The sequence below is a fragment of the Orbilia oligospora genome (assembly GCF_000225545.1).
Source record: "Orbilia oligospora ATCC 24927 unplaced genomic scaffold scaffold00078, whole genome shotgun sequence".
Taxonomy (NCBI): domain Eukaryota; kingdom Fungi; phylum Ascomycota; class Orbiliomycetes; order Orbiliales; family Orbiliaceae; genus Orbilia; species Orbilia oligospora.
The window spans coordinates 817,698-834,767 of record NW_011645635.1 but is presented as its reverse complement, the minus strand read 5'-3'; the positions used below and the strand labels follow the sequence as shown (position 1 = coordinate 834,767).

The 17,070-nt window shown below is 44.5% G+C and overlaps 6 protein-coding genes across 6 annotated transcripts; 1 reads left to right on the top strand and 5 right to left on the bottom strand.

Moving 5' to 3' along the window:
• Positions 1-842: 842 nt before the first annotated feature.
• Positions 843-3,782, top strand: AOL_s00078g261 (uncharacterized protein; the record flags this gene model as incomplete). The annotated part of the gene is made up of 6 exons (XM_011123524.1): positions 843-909; positions 1,127-2,407; positions 2,466-2,547; positions 2,599-2,906; positions 2,963-3,135; positions 3,240-3,782. The coding sequence occupies 6 exons, from the start codon at positions 843-845 to the stop codon at positions 3,780-3,782; spliced, it is 2,454 nt and encodes an 817-aa protein (XP_011121826.1).
• Positions 3,783-4,679: 897 nt separating this feature from the next.
• Positions 4,680-6,419, bottom strand: AOL_s00078g260 (uncharacterized protein; the record flags this gene model as incomplete). Its single annotated transcript, XM_011123523.1, has 1 exon — positions 4,680-6,419. The coding sequence occupies one exon, from the start codon at positions 6,417-6,419 to the stop codon at positions 4,680-4,682; it is 1,740 nt and encodes a 579-aa protein (XP_011121825.1).
• Positions 6,420-7,440: 1,021 nt separating this feature from the next.
• Positions 7,441-9,102, bottom strand: AOL_s00078g259 (uncharacterized protein; the record flags this gene model as incomplete). Its single annotated transcript, XM_011123522.1, has 2 exons — positions 7,441-8,771; positions 8,922-9,102. 2 exons carry the CDS (start codon positions 9,100-9,102, stop codon positions 7,441-7,443), a joined length of 1,512 nt encoding a protein of 503 aa, XP_011121824.1.
• Positions 9,103-10,679: 1,577 nt separating this feature from the next.
• On the bottom strand, positions 10,680-11,536 carry AOL_s00078g258 (uncharacterized protein; the record flags this gene model as incomplete). The annotated part of the gene is made up of 5 exons (XM_011123521.1): positions 10,680-10,749; positions 10,843-11,139; positions 11,220-11,277; positions 11,379-11,397; positions 11,519-11,536. The coding sequence occupies 5 exons, from the start codon at positions 11,534-11,536 to the stop codon at positions 10,680-10,682; spliced, it is 462 nt and encodes a 153-aa protein (XP_011121823.1).
• Positions 11,537-12,220: 684 nt separating this feature from the next.
• Positions 12,221-12,621, bottom strand: AOL_s00078g257 (uncharacterized protein; the record flags this gene model as incomplete). The annotated part of the gene is made up of 2 exons (XM_011123520.1): positions 12,221-12,397; positions 12,463-12,621. 2 exons carry the CDS (start codon positions 12,619-12,621, stop codon positions 12,221-12,223), a joined length of 336 nt encoding a protein of 111 aa, XP_011121822.1.
• A 912-nt stretch (positions 12,622-13,533) lies between these two features.
• Positions 13,534-15,017, bottom strand: AOL_s00078g256 (uncharacterized protein; the record flags this gene model as incomplete). Its single annotated transcript, XM_011123519.1, has 3 exons — positions 13,534-14,103; positions 14,186-14,716; positions 14,868-15,017. 3 exons carry the CDS (start codon positions 15,015-15,017, stop codon positions 13,534-13,536), a joined length of 1,251 nt encoding a protein of 416 aa, XP_011121821.1.
• Positions 15,018-17,070: the final 2,053 nt, after the last annotated feature.

Sequence of the window (17,070 nt, the reverse complement as noted above, 5' to 3'; positions counted from 1 at the left end):
TTTTTTTTTTTTTTAATGGACGAACGAACAAACGAACACAGGAAGTTCTTTTGGAAGTACCGTACCTGAAAAAGTGAAGGCTGCTGAAACATGAAACCGAACTGGACTGGACTGGAGAATTCTCTGAACAGAACTGCTGAATGCGGAGGAGAAAGGGGACCTTTTGATGCGAGATATGTTCAATACGATATCTGTCTGCTTCTAATCTAATGAGATCTTGTCATTACAGATTGCGGAAGTATTGATATTGATATCATGCCAGGAGATCCTCTCTCTCTCTCTGTGTCTGCCTCAATCCCTCTCTCCCCCCGGGCATTATCATTATCACGATATCTGTAACATACTTATGGCCCAGTTACTCCAGTTGGTGCACGGTTAGGTAATAAACTGCTGGTTCTTTGTGGGAACGAAACGAACGAACGAACGAACGAACGGCCTTCTTTCGGCTGCTCTTTTTTGCTGCCCAAAAGAAAAAAAGGTCCGCAAATAAACCACCACCAACCACCACCACCACCTTCACCACCGCTTCTTCATCTCCATCTTCACCTCTTCAATAGAACATCTCTACGCTGCTGCCGGCCTCGCCGTTATTTCCGGGTGCTCAATCATCGACTGTTCCTTCGTCTCCATCTTCTATAGCACCTTCTCTTCGCAGATTCCGTATATGATCCCTTTCAGCACCCCGGAAGCCTTCTTTGCTTCGTCTCTGAGCTAGTACCGCGGGAAGTCACCCACCACCATCACGCATCGAGCCTGTCACTGTCGACACTCTCCTTCTTCTCTTCTCCCCCGTCGGCGCTCTCCTATTCTTCCTTCGCCAAACTATTACCAGGCATCCCACTATGAGAACCTCTGGGCGTCGTGGAAGTAAAAGATTCAAAACGGCCAGCGTGTTGAAGGACGAAGAAGGTCGGTAAAACTCGTTCTCACCTTTTTTTTCTGTCTGCCCTGTCGCGCCTTTCGGAACACTCCTCGCTGGAAGCGGCGGCTCTCCATCATCAAAACAGCCTGCCTATCTCCGGCAATGCACAGATATCATCCCAATTACTTCTATTGCAAAATAGCATTCCTTTGTTCCTGGCAGAGCCCACAAAAAAAGCTTACTTTCCTTCTGTTTGTTTTCTAGAATCTGCTCCTCCCACCACAACGACTAGAACAACCAGCACTCCCAAATTTTCTCCCACTCCAGCGGCCTCAGAGCCGGACCCAGATCGCGAGCCACAAAACGTGGGAAGCAAATCGATACCGAACGATACTACTCCTGTTCCAGAGCCAAAGCCTGCAAAAGCTCACTCTAGAAAACAAATTTCCAAGGCCCCGGAAGTCGAAGTTCAGCCGACAGACGTGTTACCCCCCACCGCCACTACCACTACTACTACCACTACCACGGCTGCCACGGCTGCCGCTTCCTCCACTAAACAACCTAACGGCTCGGAGAAAGGAAGTACTGAAGAGGACGAAGAAGATAGCAAGTCATCCCCGCTCACTGAAACATCATCAACTTCGGAGCAAATGGCCTCTGTTGCCATCTTCACCCCTTCGGCCGACATTAAAGGTACTAGGACATATGAAGACCTAGAAATGGGCAACACTGAATCCGACAGGCCTACACCGGATCGCTCCTCCGCTCCTCCGTCAATCTCGCGACCATACATGAACGGTCAATCTCCAGAATCATCGAGCCTTAGTGAATTGGATTCAGACGATTCGGAGGCCGAAACAGAAAGGCTAAATATTTCCCCTCAGAAGCCTATTTTAAGTAATAGCACAAATCCAGCGTCGTATAGTACACCAAAAAAATCAATTGGCACAAGCACCCTAACATCGCCGTCCCGGAGTCCGTCCCCGTTATCCACCGTCGGTCAGGAAAGTCCAAAGTCACCCGACCGAGAAATGACGCTAGGCGCCATCGAACAGCTCACACCCGAGGGGTCCATTGCCGGTTCGCCAGTAATTTCCCCTCGCAAACGGAAGCGAAACGACGGCCTTGACGAAGAAGGGGCAGTAATTGTAGGAGAGGAAACCAAGGATATCATGGAAATATCAGATTTAGAAGACCCACCAAAGAAAAAAGTTAACGTCGACCCCAAGTCACAAGGTACCGATGAGGAAGAAGAAGGGGACGACGAAGATAGCAAGAACAAACACCCAAAGCAGTCGGCTCTACCCCCCACCAATGGCCACGTGTCGGACGCTGAAGAAGATTCAGGTGTTGAAGACGAAGACGAGTCGCCGAAACCCGCCCAGCGGTCGCCAGGCAAGAACAAACAGAAATTGGCGAGCGCAAATCTATCGCCAAAGAAGCTTTCTGCCAAGGTCCTTGATACAGACCTGGACGAAGATGCCGATGAGGGGAGAGATACGGACGCCGCTGATAGCAACCATCACAACAAAGATGATGACGAAGGTATGTCCGTTTCTAGCAACTATAAGACATAGACGAACCCACGACTAATGCTTCCTAGCCGATGAAATGAGCAGAACGAAAAGACAAGCTGCAGATGATCTCGCCGCAATCGAAATCCTGTTCGCCCAGCTCAGAGACAAGTAAGTTATCTCGCTTTCGGTCACGATATCCTATGCTAACCGTAATTTTAGGATTGTCGAGGAAAGAGTCGCCGAAATCGATAAAGAAATCGCCATGCTATATGACGGTACACACCCGGAGCTAATACTAATGTCACAGTCTATCGAAACGCACAAGCGCGAGAAGATTGAAAAGGCGAATATCCTTCTAGGGTTCCAAGAGCAAACTGCAGAGGTAGAGAGAATTGCCAACAGAGCAGCCATTTGGGCCCAATATAATCAAGAGATCCGGGAGACAAGAGAGAAGTGCTTTAGTGAAGCGAATACCCAGTGGTGGGCAATTCATCGGGAGAGGAGAGCGGCAGACACAAGCCTCAGTGGTAAGTTCCATTCTATGAAGAGAGAACCATGTAGCCGCCCTAACTCAGAACTCTAGATTACGTTTATCGGATACCGAAGTCTCTCTCGACACAAATCAACCACAGGAGTCGATACAACGCTGAAGTTTCCCTCCTATCGGGGATTGCAAAGCACGTTGGCTTCCCAGCCGCCCCTACTATTGCGGGTGCATCGGCAGATGAAGTTCGGGCTGATCTTGAAGCGATGGGGGTGCGTAGCAGAATCCTATCATACTGATATTAGTGCGAGCGATTCTTTACTACCTGAATGGAGATTCGGGTTTGCTGACAAGATTCGATTGCTGTCGTCTTCAGTTGGTCCCCGCGCAAATCCCAATCCCGGCCCCTTCCTTCCTCCCTCCCCAACATTTCCCAACATCTACCCCGTCACAAGCGGGGCCTAGCCGTCTACCCCAAATGTCCACCTTCGGTCCCCCCTCAGCATACAGCCCTCGGCCCGCCAAAACCCTGGCCCCTCCACCTCAGCTTGGAAATGCTTTCCAGCCTTCTCCGTCCCATGCTCTTAACCCTGAAACCAGGCATCCTCGCAGTCCCCCCTCCCCGGTGCCACAACCACTCAATTCGCTCCACCAGGCCCAAAAAGCACCAACTCCTTCATCCCCGAGAGTAACCAAGGCTAGCAAGGGCAAAGCTGCCAGCTCTAAGGCCTCCGCACAGAATTTCGACCTTCTCACGGAATCAGTGTCTAAACGTGTGCCTATAAAATTGGAGCAATCCCCCACCATCAGTTCACTTTCATTTGCTCCTCCTCCTACTCAAAGCTACACCGCCCAGCAACCGATTGACAGGCGTATGCAGGTCGGTGGTGCTCCTGCCTATCGGCCATTTGGGAAGTAAATACAGCGTCATTTCTTAGACTTCTGGTTATGGTACCTCTTCTAGTTTTGGTCTTCTCGTTTCAGATATCCACGAAATTAACGGCGATAAAAATCTTTTAAGCTCTTTGGCCTACCCGTTGTGTCATGATTCTCTTACCCTTTCTCTTCTCCCTTCGATGTGTTCTCTTCTACCTATATTGGCGTTTTATATTATTGGGTCCTCTTGAACAGGAGCATGTTGTCTTGGTTTTTTTCATTTTTTTTCACTAATACTTTTTTTGCATGCGGGTTTCGCGATCGTTCCTTTATTTTCAGAGCCTTTTTCACACCCCATCCTATGTACATTCTACTCATCCAACCTCACCACTCCGACGAGGCTTTATGCTCGACTTGTACATTGTGCCCTGATCTTCCGCCTCCTCCTCCTACTCCTACCACTCCGTTACGAAAGCATGGGGATCTGTTTCTTTTCTCTAGGCGTTTTTGTTTTTCCTGAAATTAAATGTTCTTATTTCATGTGCAGCCTGTTTCGTCGCGGTCTATAAATGTTCTTGTTCTTCACTTTCTCCCAGATGATAAGTATGCCCTAAAGCCTGTGAGCTCTTGGGGAAGTTAGTCTTACTGTTCTTGTTCACTTTTCCCTTTTTTGCGCCGGCGAGATCTGGGTCCTAATTCGACAATTGACTTCTCTGACGAATCTCCTTAATTATTTTTCTTGTATTACACTGTACCATAGTGCGGGTTGATTATTATATCATGATGAATAAATCAAGTAGTCTTGGTATTCGTGTACTACACCAGTTTTTAATTCCGATATTCTGATTACATATAACAAAAATCGATCAAATATATCACCAATAGCAACTCCTCTCAAATTTCCTTGCCTTAATTTCTGACAAAATTCAATAAGCGCCTGTTAAGCTGTACTCACTGCTGTACGTTTAAGACAACCATCAGACCTAAGGACAGTAGTGTGAGAATTAAACTGACCAAAATGACTAGCCTTGTTTTCCATTTCGAACCCATTGACGCCTAGTGCCATAAGTTCGTCTCTGATATCTTTCGGCTGGATGCCTTGAAATTTCATAGCTAATTGACGAGATGATAACTGTCGCATCATCACACGTACTTGGGACTCATGTAATTGAACACCAGGGTCGTCCGGTGATAACCCCTGACGGAGTAGTGTCAGCCTGTTAAGTATATCCTGCTTTTCGGCGTTTAACACCGGGTTGTTTTCTAGGACGACTTTATATTCTAGAACGGCTACCACTCGCATTGCTTGATCGAAATCGATGCGGTGTGTGTTTTCTTGTTTGTGGGACTCGTCTTTGGGGAATAGTTCACAGCGATGGTCTGCTGTTCGTACGTTCCCGTAGACGCGGAACCAGGGGACTATTCTTAGATGTTCTGCCGTATGCTGATGCATTTTGGGGTATTCGGTGTGGAATTCGAATGACCATAGTGTGAGATCCGTTCGTATGAGTTCGAAGATTCCTGACCATAGCTGGTGGGGGGAGTGGAGGACACAATTGATCAATTCGATTTTGCGAAGGGTGTTTTTGTGATATGTCAAGAATGTCTTGAGTTCGTCCTTTACGAAAGCTTGTTCGAGGAGGGAGAGGATTCGAAGGTTGTTGAATCTGAGAGATCCTACGTCGACTGGGTTGATTGGGAATTGAAGTGGGATCCATCCTCCCGAGTCATCCGGGGTGTTTATTCTTATAAGGCTACCAACTTTGAAGCGTAATTCCTCCAAGTTGGGAACCATTTGTAGAAAATGAGTAATTTCGGGCCGCGCCTTTATAAGATCCTCATGTGTTTCATCGGCTTCATAATCGTATTCGTCGGAATCCCCAAGAAACAGTGGAATCTCGAGTTTTCTCAGATTTTGAAGCCGGGGTTGTAATGCTTCTAGTATCCTGTCGTCTGTGTAGACAAACCATTCGAGTGATGGGCCGTTGCTGGGCATATATCGTTTCGAGGATTGAGACTTCCACGTCCATCTTCTTACATCCGTAAGCTCTGGAAATCGAATTACCTTTGGTTGCCAGTTAGATCGTGATATAGCTGTCATTGCATTCGCAAATGTCTGATTCTCATGCGGATACGCGTGTGCCGTTGCATTCCGATAAGCATTTTTAAACCATTTTCCAGGCTTCTCTTCCCTGATATCAAACCCAAGACCAGGATAATGGGTTTGTAAAATCGCATTCGGAACGTCTCCAACATCAGGAGTAGTCATAAACTCGATACATTCCAAATTTGGTAAATTATCCAACGCGGTGGTGAGGAGTTCAACAACCTGGTGGTTATTGAACTTAGGCGTGGATATTGCTATCGTCTGCATTGTTTTCTCTCCATTTTCTAATCGGATTTTACAGCGGATCTTCATGGAAGATGGAGAGAAAGTATCAAGTACCAGGGTCTTGCATCTGGCTCTTGCGTTATCGTGAGCGGGGTCTGTCGAGAAGGCTACCAAATTTTTGATATCGATGATTGAGTGATAGTACCGCTGGGTTCTGAATAGCGTATCTTTATCAGACTTGGCTTCGAGGGTTTTGGAACACTGTCTCAGAAGAAGCTGGCTCTTTCGCGGTAGATGGCCTACGATCTCGTTGAAGACCTCATTTGGCAAAGATGATAGAGTCGCCATCTTTAAATTTTCTGGAGCCATCATCTGCAACTGATTATATCGCGTTGAGTATATAGCAGTAATTGATAAGAACAAAAAAAAAAAATCAGCAGGGTTGAATAAAATCCCTACGACTTGTTTATATAAGCTCGAATAAATAATAAAATAGGTAAGTTAACAAAGAGCAGATAATCGATACGAGACAAGTCTAGATTCGCGGACGCGGACTACGGACCCTAGCTAAGACCGATCTGGGCACGCTCCCGCACCCTGGTCCGTATGATACCATGTACAGGTTTCCGGTAGCTGAACCGACAAGTGGGGATCTCAACCGTATTTAAAGATCGCAATTACAACATGCAACACCAAACAGGGCATGCACACACCCACCCACACCCGAGTACTCCCAAGACGGTTGAATCCGAGCTTAGCATGGCAGTGCATGACAAACCACACCGCTGCTACCCCGCTGCATGTCAGACTGCTGTAGAACTACCGTCGTCGGGTGGAGTCGGGAGGGCCGACGCGAGGGGTATATCGCATAATATTAGCTAGCTGGTGATAATATTTGGAGATTATCATATCTCAAATACTCGATCGTCCGCCTAGTTAGTACTAGTTCTAGGGGGTTTACAATTTCATGGGTTCCAATTGGTCCGCTGGGAGATCTGATATGTCATAAGCTTAAATTCATCTGAGGTAGGATTAATTATCACCTTGTAATACTAAGCGCTTGATTTGTCTTCAGCGATTTTTCAGAAGCGCAGGTATATGCCCTTCGCGTTTATTCTCACGATATCGATCTTGAAGCGGATGTAGATGCAGACTGGACCTGAAGTAGGCCGGTATTAATTCCGTTAATGTAATCTCCAATGCAATGCAAAGTGGTTATTAGTACTAGTGCAAGGAAATCGAAAACATCTGAAACTCCTTCTTCGATTGATACTTGTATTAGACCCAGACACGACTTCGAGTTAGAGGTTAGAAGCTGCGGCTGGGTGTTAATAGCTCAGAGCGAAGAAGCTTCGGCATTATTAGATGATCACCACCATCCCGTAGGATTCGGGCGCTCTTCATAGTCCCACCATCGATCCTCACCACCTGCCTCTACTCGCTTCCTATTCTCCTCTTCCTTCTCCTTCTGCCGCTTCAGCCATAGCTCTTCTCCCCACCACCCTGGTTTTCGCTGTTCCTCCTCCTTCTTCTTTGCTTCTATTTCTTCTGGTGTGGGTTCCCACCATCGCTCTCCTAGTGGCACCTTCGCAAGTCTTTCTTCTATACTCTCTTCTTTCTTCTCTTCTTTCTTCTCTTCCTTTTTCTCAACTTGCTTCGGTTCTTTCCCTGCCTCTTTCCCCTCCTTCGCTTGCCGCCCTTGACCCTCCTCGCTCTCTTCGCTCTCCTCGCTCCTTTGATCCTCCTGCTTTCCTTGACTCTTCTTCTTTTTCTTCTTCCTCTTCTTTTTCGTCTCCGTCTGCTCTACTTCTTCTGGCTCCTCTTGTTTCTTTACCTGGGGTACCTGGGGTGCCTGAGGTTTAGTATTTTGCCTAAACCCCCTCCACAGATCCGCCATTTCTTCAGCCTTCGTCTTTCGAATAACTGTTGGGGTCGCAGGTTTCTCCAATTCCTCCGGCTCATCTCCCCATGACCCTTGAGGATTCTGACTTTGTTTTTGTTGATCCCACCGCGATGGATCTTCCGCCGGAAAGCCTTCATCTTGTATCTCCTTCATCTTTTTCGTTTCTTCCACGTCTTTACTCTCCTGCTTTTTATTCTCCCCTTTATTTTCCGTATCTAACCCCCAAGGCGACTTATACTCCTGAGACCTCTCGCTCTGTTGTTGTTTCTTTTCCATCTCTTCAAGTCTCTCTTTCTCCTTCTGCTCAAAATTTCTATTTTCCAAATACCGTTTCGGAATCGTCCACAATCTTCTAGGCGTCGGAACTTCAGGAATATTAAACGACCCTTGATGCTCAAACATAACAACCCACCTCACAATCCCACTATCAACAACCCCAGAATCCGTCCCCTCGACCTCTACAATCCTAAATAGTCTTGTTTGTGGATGATTCTCCGGATCAAAATTCTCCGTATCGTAATCGATAACTTCGGGATCCGGGGGTAAATCTGATAGATCGTAGTTATATTCTCGAAGGGTCGTTGTGGTCCAATTTGTGCATTGATCTCCCACACGTTTGATTCTGTAGATTGGGAGTGGGGATCTTAGGGTTAATGTCCATTCGACACCTTCGAGTTGGGGTTCTGTTAGGGTTGAGGCTATTGGGTGGTGGGATTCTTCGAGGGAGGTTTCTTCGTATTTTTGACCGGCTGGGGTGGAGGAGAGTTTGGCGAAGGTGACGGTTTTGGGGGTTATTCCTAGGCCGCCTTGTTTTTTTTGGGGGGAGGTGTTAGATAGGTGTGTTATGTTAAATAGTTTATTTCAGAGTGGGAAGGGGAGGAAAGTTAAATTTATATCTAACCTTTAGGTTTTAAACATACGGGGAGGGATAATACTAAACAACTAACCTTCAGGATCAAACTGCCGTACTCTAGCTTCATGAAAGAAGAAACATTCACGGGTACCGTCCTGCTCGAATCTGAGTTGAAGAAGCGGCTTTTCATCTTCCGGCTGGAAAAATAGGTTACCCTTTTTGAGTGAAAATGCTCCACAATTCACATTGTAGACTGGATAGCGATCTGGAGGCATCGTTTTCAGTGTATTATCATCTGGCGTGGTGTACTATTAATATTCCTTTTTGGCGTGAGGGTGTTAATTTGAGCGTGTTTTCCCCCCTTCTTCCCGCCTTTTAAGGAGTACTAGTACTTAGTATGTATGTATTCTAAATTAGAATTTGTTTGTAATAACCTCAATTCCCTTTCTTCTTTTTTTTAGAATAACCTGTATGTATGTAGGAATATTATTAGAGCAGGGAAGATCGTGAGAGAATAGTAGGTAGGGAGTGTCGGGTATGATCCTTGTATTAAACTGTAGCGCTCGCTTGAGAAAGATTATTGGAAAAGCTGGGTATGGAGGGTGTAGTATCTCGAGAAAGTTATCGTCAGTTCTACAAGAAGAAGAAGAAGAAGTCCTATTCTTGAGGAGTTTTTAATATGATATGAAAAGCTTTAGGGGGGATTCATCTCTATCTGAACTTGGCCTATGATATAGGTTGAATATTTCTATTAAATATATTACATTTTATATTATTCTTTGTTTCTAGTTGTTTATTCGTAGTTTTTAACATATGTTTAATCTTCATGATCTCTTTTGTGCTATGAATATCACCATCAAGTAATTAATTTCTAAAGTATCTATAAAAACGATTAACAAAAAGCTAGAAGATCGTTGTCAGAAATATAGGTGTTGATTTTGTTGGATATTTCTTTCCAAACCTCACAAGCGGAAATCCAACCATCCCAGACACAGTCTCACCAGGGAACGTTAACCGCTTCTTTTTTTACCGCAAGGTCCATGTCCTGTAGCACACATACCATCGGGCCTGGGGGAACAATAATAACAATTAAGCGACTATAACATATTCCCCGTCTACCAAAAAAAAAAAAAACTCCTCAAGCTTGTAAAAGCGATAGCCTAGATTACTCAAATCAAACCTTCACTAGACGAAAATTTAAAAGGGCTAAAAAAATGCACGGTATCTCCGATCCCGAATTCCAAGGCAGATCATGCAGGCCCGAATATCATATCATATCAAATAATTTTTAACGTTACCGTCAGATGATATCAGCTTACACTGTATACATGTAACATTGTATTTTCATTTCATCTATCGTCATCATCGATGCATGATATATCGATCGGTATCATTTACATTTTGACCTTCAATTTAATTTAATTGACTTCTACATCACAATTATTTTCGCGATATTTACGACGAAAAAGAACATCCGAGAATTTTTGGTTTGTGTCACATAAAAAAGCATCATATCATACGGGATTATGAAATTCTTTCCCGCGCATGAGCTTTTTTTTTTCTTATCAGATTTTTTCATCTCTGGGTCGTAAAATATACACATGTCGAAATGAAAAGCAAGAGTAAAAAGATGTATCCCACACCCCTAAAAGACCCGGTTGGAAGAAGGGTTTCGTGTCCCAAAACCCCCCCCCCATGAATGCATAAAGAAAAGGAAAAAGAGGGTAAAATGCCCCCTTTTATATCGTATTATCCGGACTAGTAGTAAACGACATTATGTAGTAAAAAGGAGGAGAAGGAGGAATTGTATAAGAGAAATAGAATTGGAATTTGTTCTTCTGTTTGTATTCGTTTACTTGAGAGGAATGAAACGGGAAGAGTGGGTAGCACCGATACCGGGACGACCGTGCTTGACAGGCGAGCTATAAAGTAGAATTCATCGTTAGTAATCCATAATCCCCTTTCCAAAAAACAGAGAGAAACAGAGTAAGAGAAGAAGAAGAAGATAAACATACTAAGAGATAGAGAATTCTCCGAGGTAGTGTCCAACCATCTCAGCCTTGATTTCAACCTGGTTGAAGACCTTTCCAGAGTAGATACCAATGACGCTGCCAATCATTTCTGGGACAACAATCATGTTACGGAGGTGGGTCTTGACAATGTCGGGCTTCTCATTGGGCTTGGCCTCCTGCTTGGCCTTTCGGAGCTTCTTGATCAAACCCATTGGGCGACGCTTAAGACCGCGGTTGAACCTTCTGCGGGCACGAGCGTGGACGACATCGCGAAGTTGCTCGGAGGTGAGGTCGAGGAGTCTGTACGAATGATTTTATCGTTAGGAGGATAGATCACGGGGAAGGGGTAAGGTGAGAGGGCGTAGAGATATAAAACATACTGCTCGAGGTCAATTCCTCGGTAAGAGAACTTGCGGAAGGCTCTCTTTCTCTTGAGCTCTATAAGAGCGAAAAAAATGATAGGGTTAGATAGTCCCCTTTATTTTAAAGTATTCACGATCCGAGGAAATCGGACGTGTTGTTAAGATCCGTAGACATACCAGCGGCGTGCTCAGCGTCCTACATTCACAAGTTAGTATATAAGATCCCGACACAAAAAAATAAAACCCGCCATCTATCCTGCCAAAATCGATTTTGACAGCATATCGGGAGGGAGAGAGGGAGGAGAATCGGAACGTACGTATTCTTCGTCTGCCATGGTGTTTGATGTGGTTTAATTTACCGGGAAATGGGTATAAAAGGCCGGGTAGGTGTGTCGGAGAGAGGTTGGTGGTCGATGATGGATTGATGTCGAATTTCGATGTTAGAGATGTGGATGAGTTGGAGGTGTTTCGGCTTGTGGTTCAAAGTCTTGGCATCAAAATTTGGTCGTTGGACTGTGTTTTCCCAAAAGGGAACTGTAATTCGGTCACGTGATAAATACTCAGCGATATGTCTGCAGTCCTGAATTGGTATCGTATCGCGCGATAGAGCGCTGAATATGAACTTACGAGGCCATATGGGATTATTTACTACACGTCTACGAAATATAATGTATGGGAGAATAAATGTTTCCTGTTCATATCGTCTCTCTTTCCATTCGTTCATTAATTCATAAGCGGTGGTTATCCACATATGCAACAAAAGATACATGAATTCCCTAACCCTTCCACCATTCCTTCCTCCCTTCAATAATTGCCATGTAGGATACCAAGGAGCACATCACACTTTCAAATGTGACATGTCTATACCATTAAAGGTATACATTTTTGTGGTTGTAATAAAAGGAACCCAGAACATATATACGATTTTGAAAAGAAATATGTAAAGAGAGGGAAGACAAGAGGCAGGTGAATGAGGTTTTTGACAAAAGAAGGGTATTTTGATAATTTGATATCTTCGTTTAACCGAAGAGATCGAGACCCATGTCATCGTCAGACTCCTCGGCCTCTTCCTCCTTTTCTTCCTCAACTGGAGCAGCGGCGGCGCCACCAGCGGCAGCACCACCAGCGGCAGCGGCACCACCGCCGGAGCCACCGGATGGGACAGAGGCGAGCTTGGATTGACCCTCGGTGATCAACTATAGTATAATTTGTTAGTCATACATACTTTAATTTTCTACATATGGTGGGAGATGCTTCATACGGCGTTGATGTCCTTGCCCTCGAGCTCAGAGAGGAGCTTCTCAAGTCTATCGGTGTCGGCTTCGATACCAACAGACTCAAGGAGCTTGGTGACGTCTCCAGCAGATGGAGAGGCGTTACCGCCGGTTTGGAGGAGAAGGTAAGCTGCAAGGTGCTTCATTTTTCTATTATAATAAAAAATAAAAAAATCTTGTTAGAATATATATATCTTCTTCGTAGTTGTCCAAAATCTCGAAATTCGAACCGATGGGAATATCGAAATTATGTGCGATTCTTCCACCCACGAAACCTGTCGAGCTTGAAGAAGGAAGGAAGGGAATATAAAGAACGTACGATGATTGTTGTGGTTGATATGAACAGGTGATTCAATCGATTTAACCGTTTCTAATGACCGGAGACTGGATCTTCCAATGTTCTTCGGATTGTTGGTTGGTTGTTAATGAGTTTTAGATGGAGGGTTGTGGAGGAGATGTCGAAAAGATAATTTTTTGTGGTGGGGTGGAGCTCTTGGCGTTGCGGCTCTGAGTAAACCAACAGAACAGCCCTAATCGATGGTCACGTGATAGTCTCAAAAATCCAAAAGTGCAGGGCAGAGCTCTCTCTTTCTTTTCGCTTTGATTAAGCTAGCCAGCGGGGGAGTGCATTCTCAAGCCGACATATTCACAGTATTGGGGAAGAATCGACACACAGAATAAATCGTAGGAATACGGATAGTATATTCTCGTCGTATCAAGACATCAAAAAGCTAAGATACAGCATGCATAATGTAATAATAATAAATGGTAATTGACAATAGCCAAAGTAAAATATAAAGATAAAGATAAAGATAATCAAAAGATCCCAGCAAAACAAAAAATAACTCCTCTATATTCAAAGATGCCGTCTATGAACGCCCTAGCCACCTTGTATATTTAAATACTGTAGGTAACCAATGCTAAAACCCAAAGTGGCGAAAAAGCACACAAATCCGTAGACGTCCAGCATACAACAACCCCCCCTCTCCCCAATTCCTCTAACCTCGTGCTGTGCTACAAATACAAAGTCTACCGATATTGTCCCCGGGGGTAGATGCTTACTGCTTGGATGGGAACTCCTGGGCGACAACCTCCAGGGCGTTCAACACATCAGCAACAAGATCTTCGCTGTCTTCAACACCACAGCTCAATCTAACCAAATCGTCGAATACACCAGCTGCCTCTCTTTCGGCCCGTGGGATACCAGCATGGGTCATGCTAGATGGGACCTCGCACAAACTCTCAACACCACCGAGAGATTCGGCAAGTGTGAAGATATTTGTCTTTTGACAGAACCTCTTGGCGGCTTCGGCACCACCCTTGATTCTGAAGCTGACCATTCCACCTCCCATTCCGTTTCGATGTTGCTTGATAGCAATGTATCTTTGTGGGTGAGAGTTGAGGCCAGGGTAATTGACGGCGATGACCTGAGAAGAAGCTTCTAGAGCCGTGGCAACAGCAGTGGCATTTTCGGTAGCAGCCTTAGCTCGAAGGTGAAGGGTCTTGAGACCTCTATGGGCGAGCCAGCTGTCGAAAGGTGATGGGACAGCACCAATGGCGTTTTGAAGGAACAGAAGACGAGTGTAAATGGTATCATCGTTGAAAGCAGCAACACCCATAACAACATCCTAAACAAAACAGAAAAAAGTATTATTAGCAACCGATCAGACATTTCAAAATAAATGGGGATAAGTAGAAAAAATGACATACCGAATGTCCGTTGATGTATTTTGTAACCGAGTGCACAACAATATCGGCACCATGTTTCAATGGATTCTGCACATATGGGCTCATGAAGGTGTTATCAACAACAACCTTAATACCATAAGAATGTGCAGCTTCAGCGACAGCACGGATATCAACCAATGTCAAAGTAGGATTGGAAGGTGTCTCGATCCAAACGAGCTTGGTCTCCGGCCTGACAAGATCATTGATATCGACTTCAATGCTGCCGGAGAATGTCACGGCAATACCATGAGCAGCTGCGACCTGTGTGAAGTACCGATGGGTACCACCGTAGACATCGCTGACCGAGATCACGTGGGAACCGGGGGCAAGGGATTGGAGGATGTTTGCAGTGGCGGCAGAGCCTGAAGAATATGCAAGGGCATAACGTGCGTCTTCGAGGGAAGCAACTGCCTTTTCGAAATTAGAGCGGTTCGGATTGTCAGAGCGCGAGTACTCGTATACGCCAACAGGAGCTCCGACAGCAGTCTGGGCAAATGTGGTAGATAAGGAGATCTAGAACCAGGATTTTTTCCCTTTCGTCAGCAGACCGTTCATACATCGAATAATTATCCCGTCGGAATGGGAAGTTTTTTTTTTTTTTTTTTCGTTTGTTCGGTAGACAGAACAGACAAGGCAGAGTGCGTTGGGAGCGGCGTTAACTTACAGGTTCAATGACAGCCCCGGTAACCGGGTCGTGTGGCGAACCGGCATGAACAGCTCGAGTTGCGAACTTCATTGGCGCCTTTGGGAGAGTGCTGGTCTTCTCGACTGAGGAGACTTCGACGGACTCTTTCTTGAGGGTATCTTGGGTCATTCTGACAGTTGAAGTTTCTGTTTTTGAGAGTTTTGAAGTGTATTTGATTGAAAAAAAGTGGCGATGGCGGCGGGATGTCTGGGAGGATAAAGCGGCGAGACTCCCTGTTGGTTTTAATAGCAAACAAAGCTTAATAATTGTGAAATCTCTGCACCAGAAGAAAAAAAAAANAAAAAAAAAAAGGGAAAGCGCCGAGGATGATAGATCAGACTAAAAGAAGTGCAGATGCGACACCGATGGCCTGATAGGTAAAGTAATAAAGGGTTATTCCTAGACTATCTTTTGACAAGACGGCTTGGGGTTCCGAGGCTAGCTGGGCTGGAGGGAAAAAGCCGTGAGGTATTTATAATGGATTTGATGTGATAACGGTGTAACAAGATGCAATGCAAATGCAGATGCACCGAGATAATCAGAGAAGCCTCGAGAGGAAAGAAACTATGAAAACTGGCAGCTGTCTATTGGATTCGATCAATTGTTTGAATCTAGTGAAATAGAAGAAGAAAAAAGGTAGAAGAGAGATGTTGGTCTGGTTTTATACAAAGTATATCAATGTTGAATCGAAGCTAGTTCTATGTTAGCTTAGAATAAACCTGGGGAAGCGGAAGACAAGACAAGTCAAGTTAAGTTAAGTGAAAACAGCCGCCTCCTATTTAGAATAAGTGGCTTCAATTTATATTCAAGAGAGCTCAATCAATCGACCAGAATGTATATGTGTTATACAATATAGTACAATTAGAAATCCACATTGCGTGATGGCGAAACATAAGCTCCGGGGGGGATACTATTTCCGTGCTATCAAGGTGTGCTAGGGGCCCCTCTGATTAGCAATCTGGCCCAGGAGAGACCCTTTGAACCCGACGGCTAAACCTTACTCTCCTTTAAACCTGATTAATTACTAATGCTACGTATACGTACCTCCTGATTATAGATTGACTCAATCAACGTTCCTTTTTTTAAAAACAAATTTTATTTTATTTATTTTTTCTACATTCTAGCTACTTCTTACTTAATTAAAGCTAAGCTACCTAAGCTAAGCTAAAGGGCCACCCGGCCGAAGGCATGGCCGAGTCTAACTAGTAACTACTATGTAGTAGTGTAATGTAATTATGTGTTGTTTGTATCCAACAGATAACATCAAGCAACACACAACACACTTCTCCTTCTATCTCTTCCATCTCGAAGTACTTCGTATTCCTACGATCTTCGTGACATAACAGAAACGTAATGAGTTCGTTCATCAAGCTTCCTCATGATTACACAAAAAGAAACCAGCCAGCCATCCTTTCCCCAGATTCCGTTGATTCGGAAGGAGGCCTTTCTGCCGCTAGAAAAGACTATATGCTTTTTTTCTTATCTCTAACTACTAGCTCTATCGATTCCAAAACATACATGTAAGTGAAGTACGTTTTGTGATATCGATCACTTACCGAACCAGGTCAGCCTCACTAAACTCGAATTTCTATTACTCGATGAGCTCTCTCCCTTTTTTTTCTGTCTCTCGAAAAAAGAAGCTATTTACAAAAGATAATCATGTCCCCGTGCTCAATACATAGTACATACTTCGTAATATCAAAAAGAAGCATGAAACGGATGTGATCCGACATATTCGGAGACTTAAAACCCACAGCACGATATCTTTTCGGTGGATTTTCGCACTAATATATATGTGGGCGCGTTCGAGCTCTGGCACGCATAAAAGCCACTAATGCGACCCTTTATCAAGATGATGATATCCTATCATCGATACCAGCATCATCAAGTTCTTAAACGTTTTGAGGACGATGCATATGTGTGTATGTAACTACTACCTTACTTACTTTATCTTGACTACTACACTACTTACTTAAGTACTTAAGTACTCGAGTATGTATGGAACTCCGTATCGCACGTCGGCTTATGCTCTCGCCCTCGTCCCGATTGACAAATGACAAAAAAGACGAAAACTACTTATGCATGGCGTATATATATATATATATATTTATCTACTTCTTATTAATTAAGCTTATAAACTTATATCCATTATCCATCATATGATATCTATCTGTAGCCACCG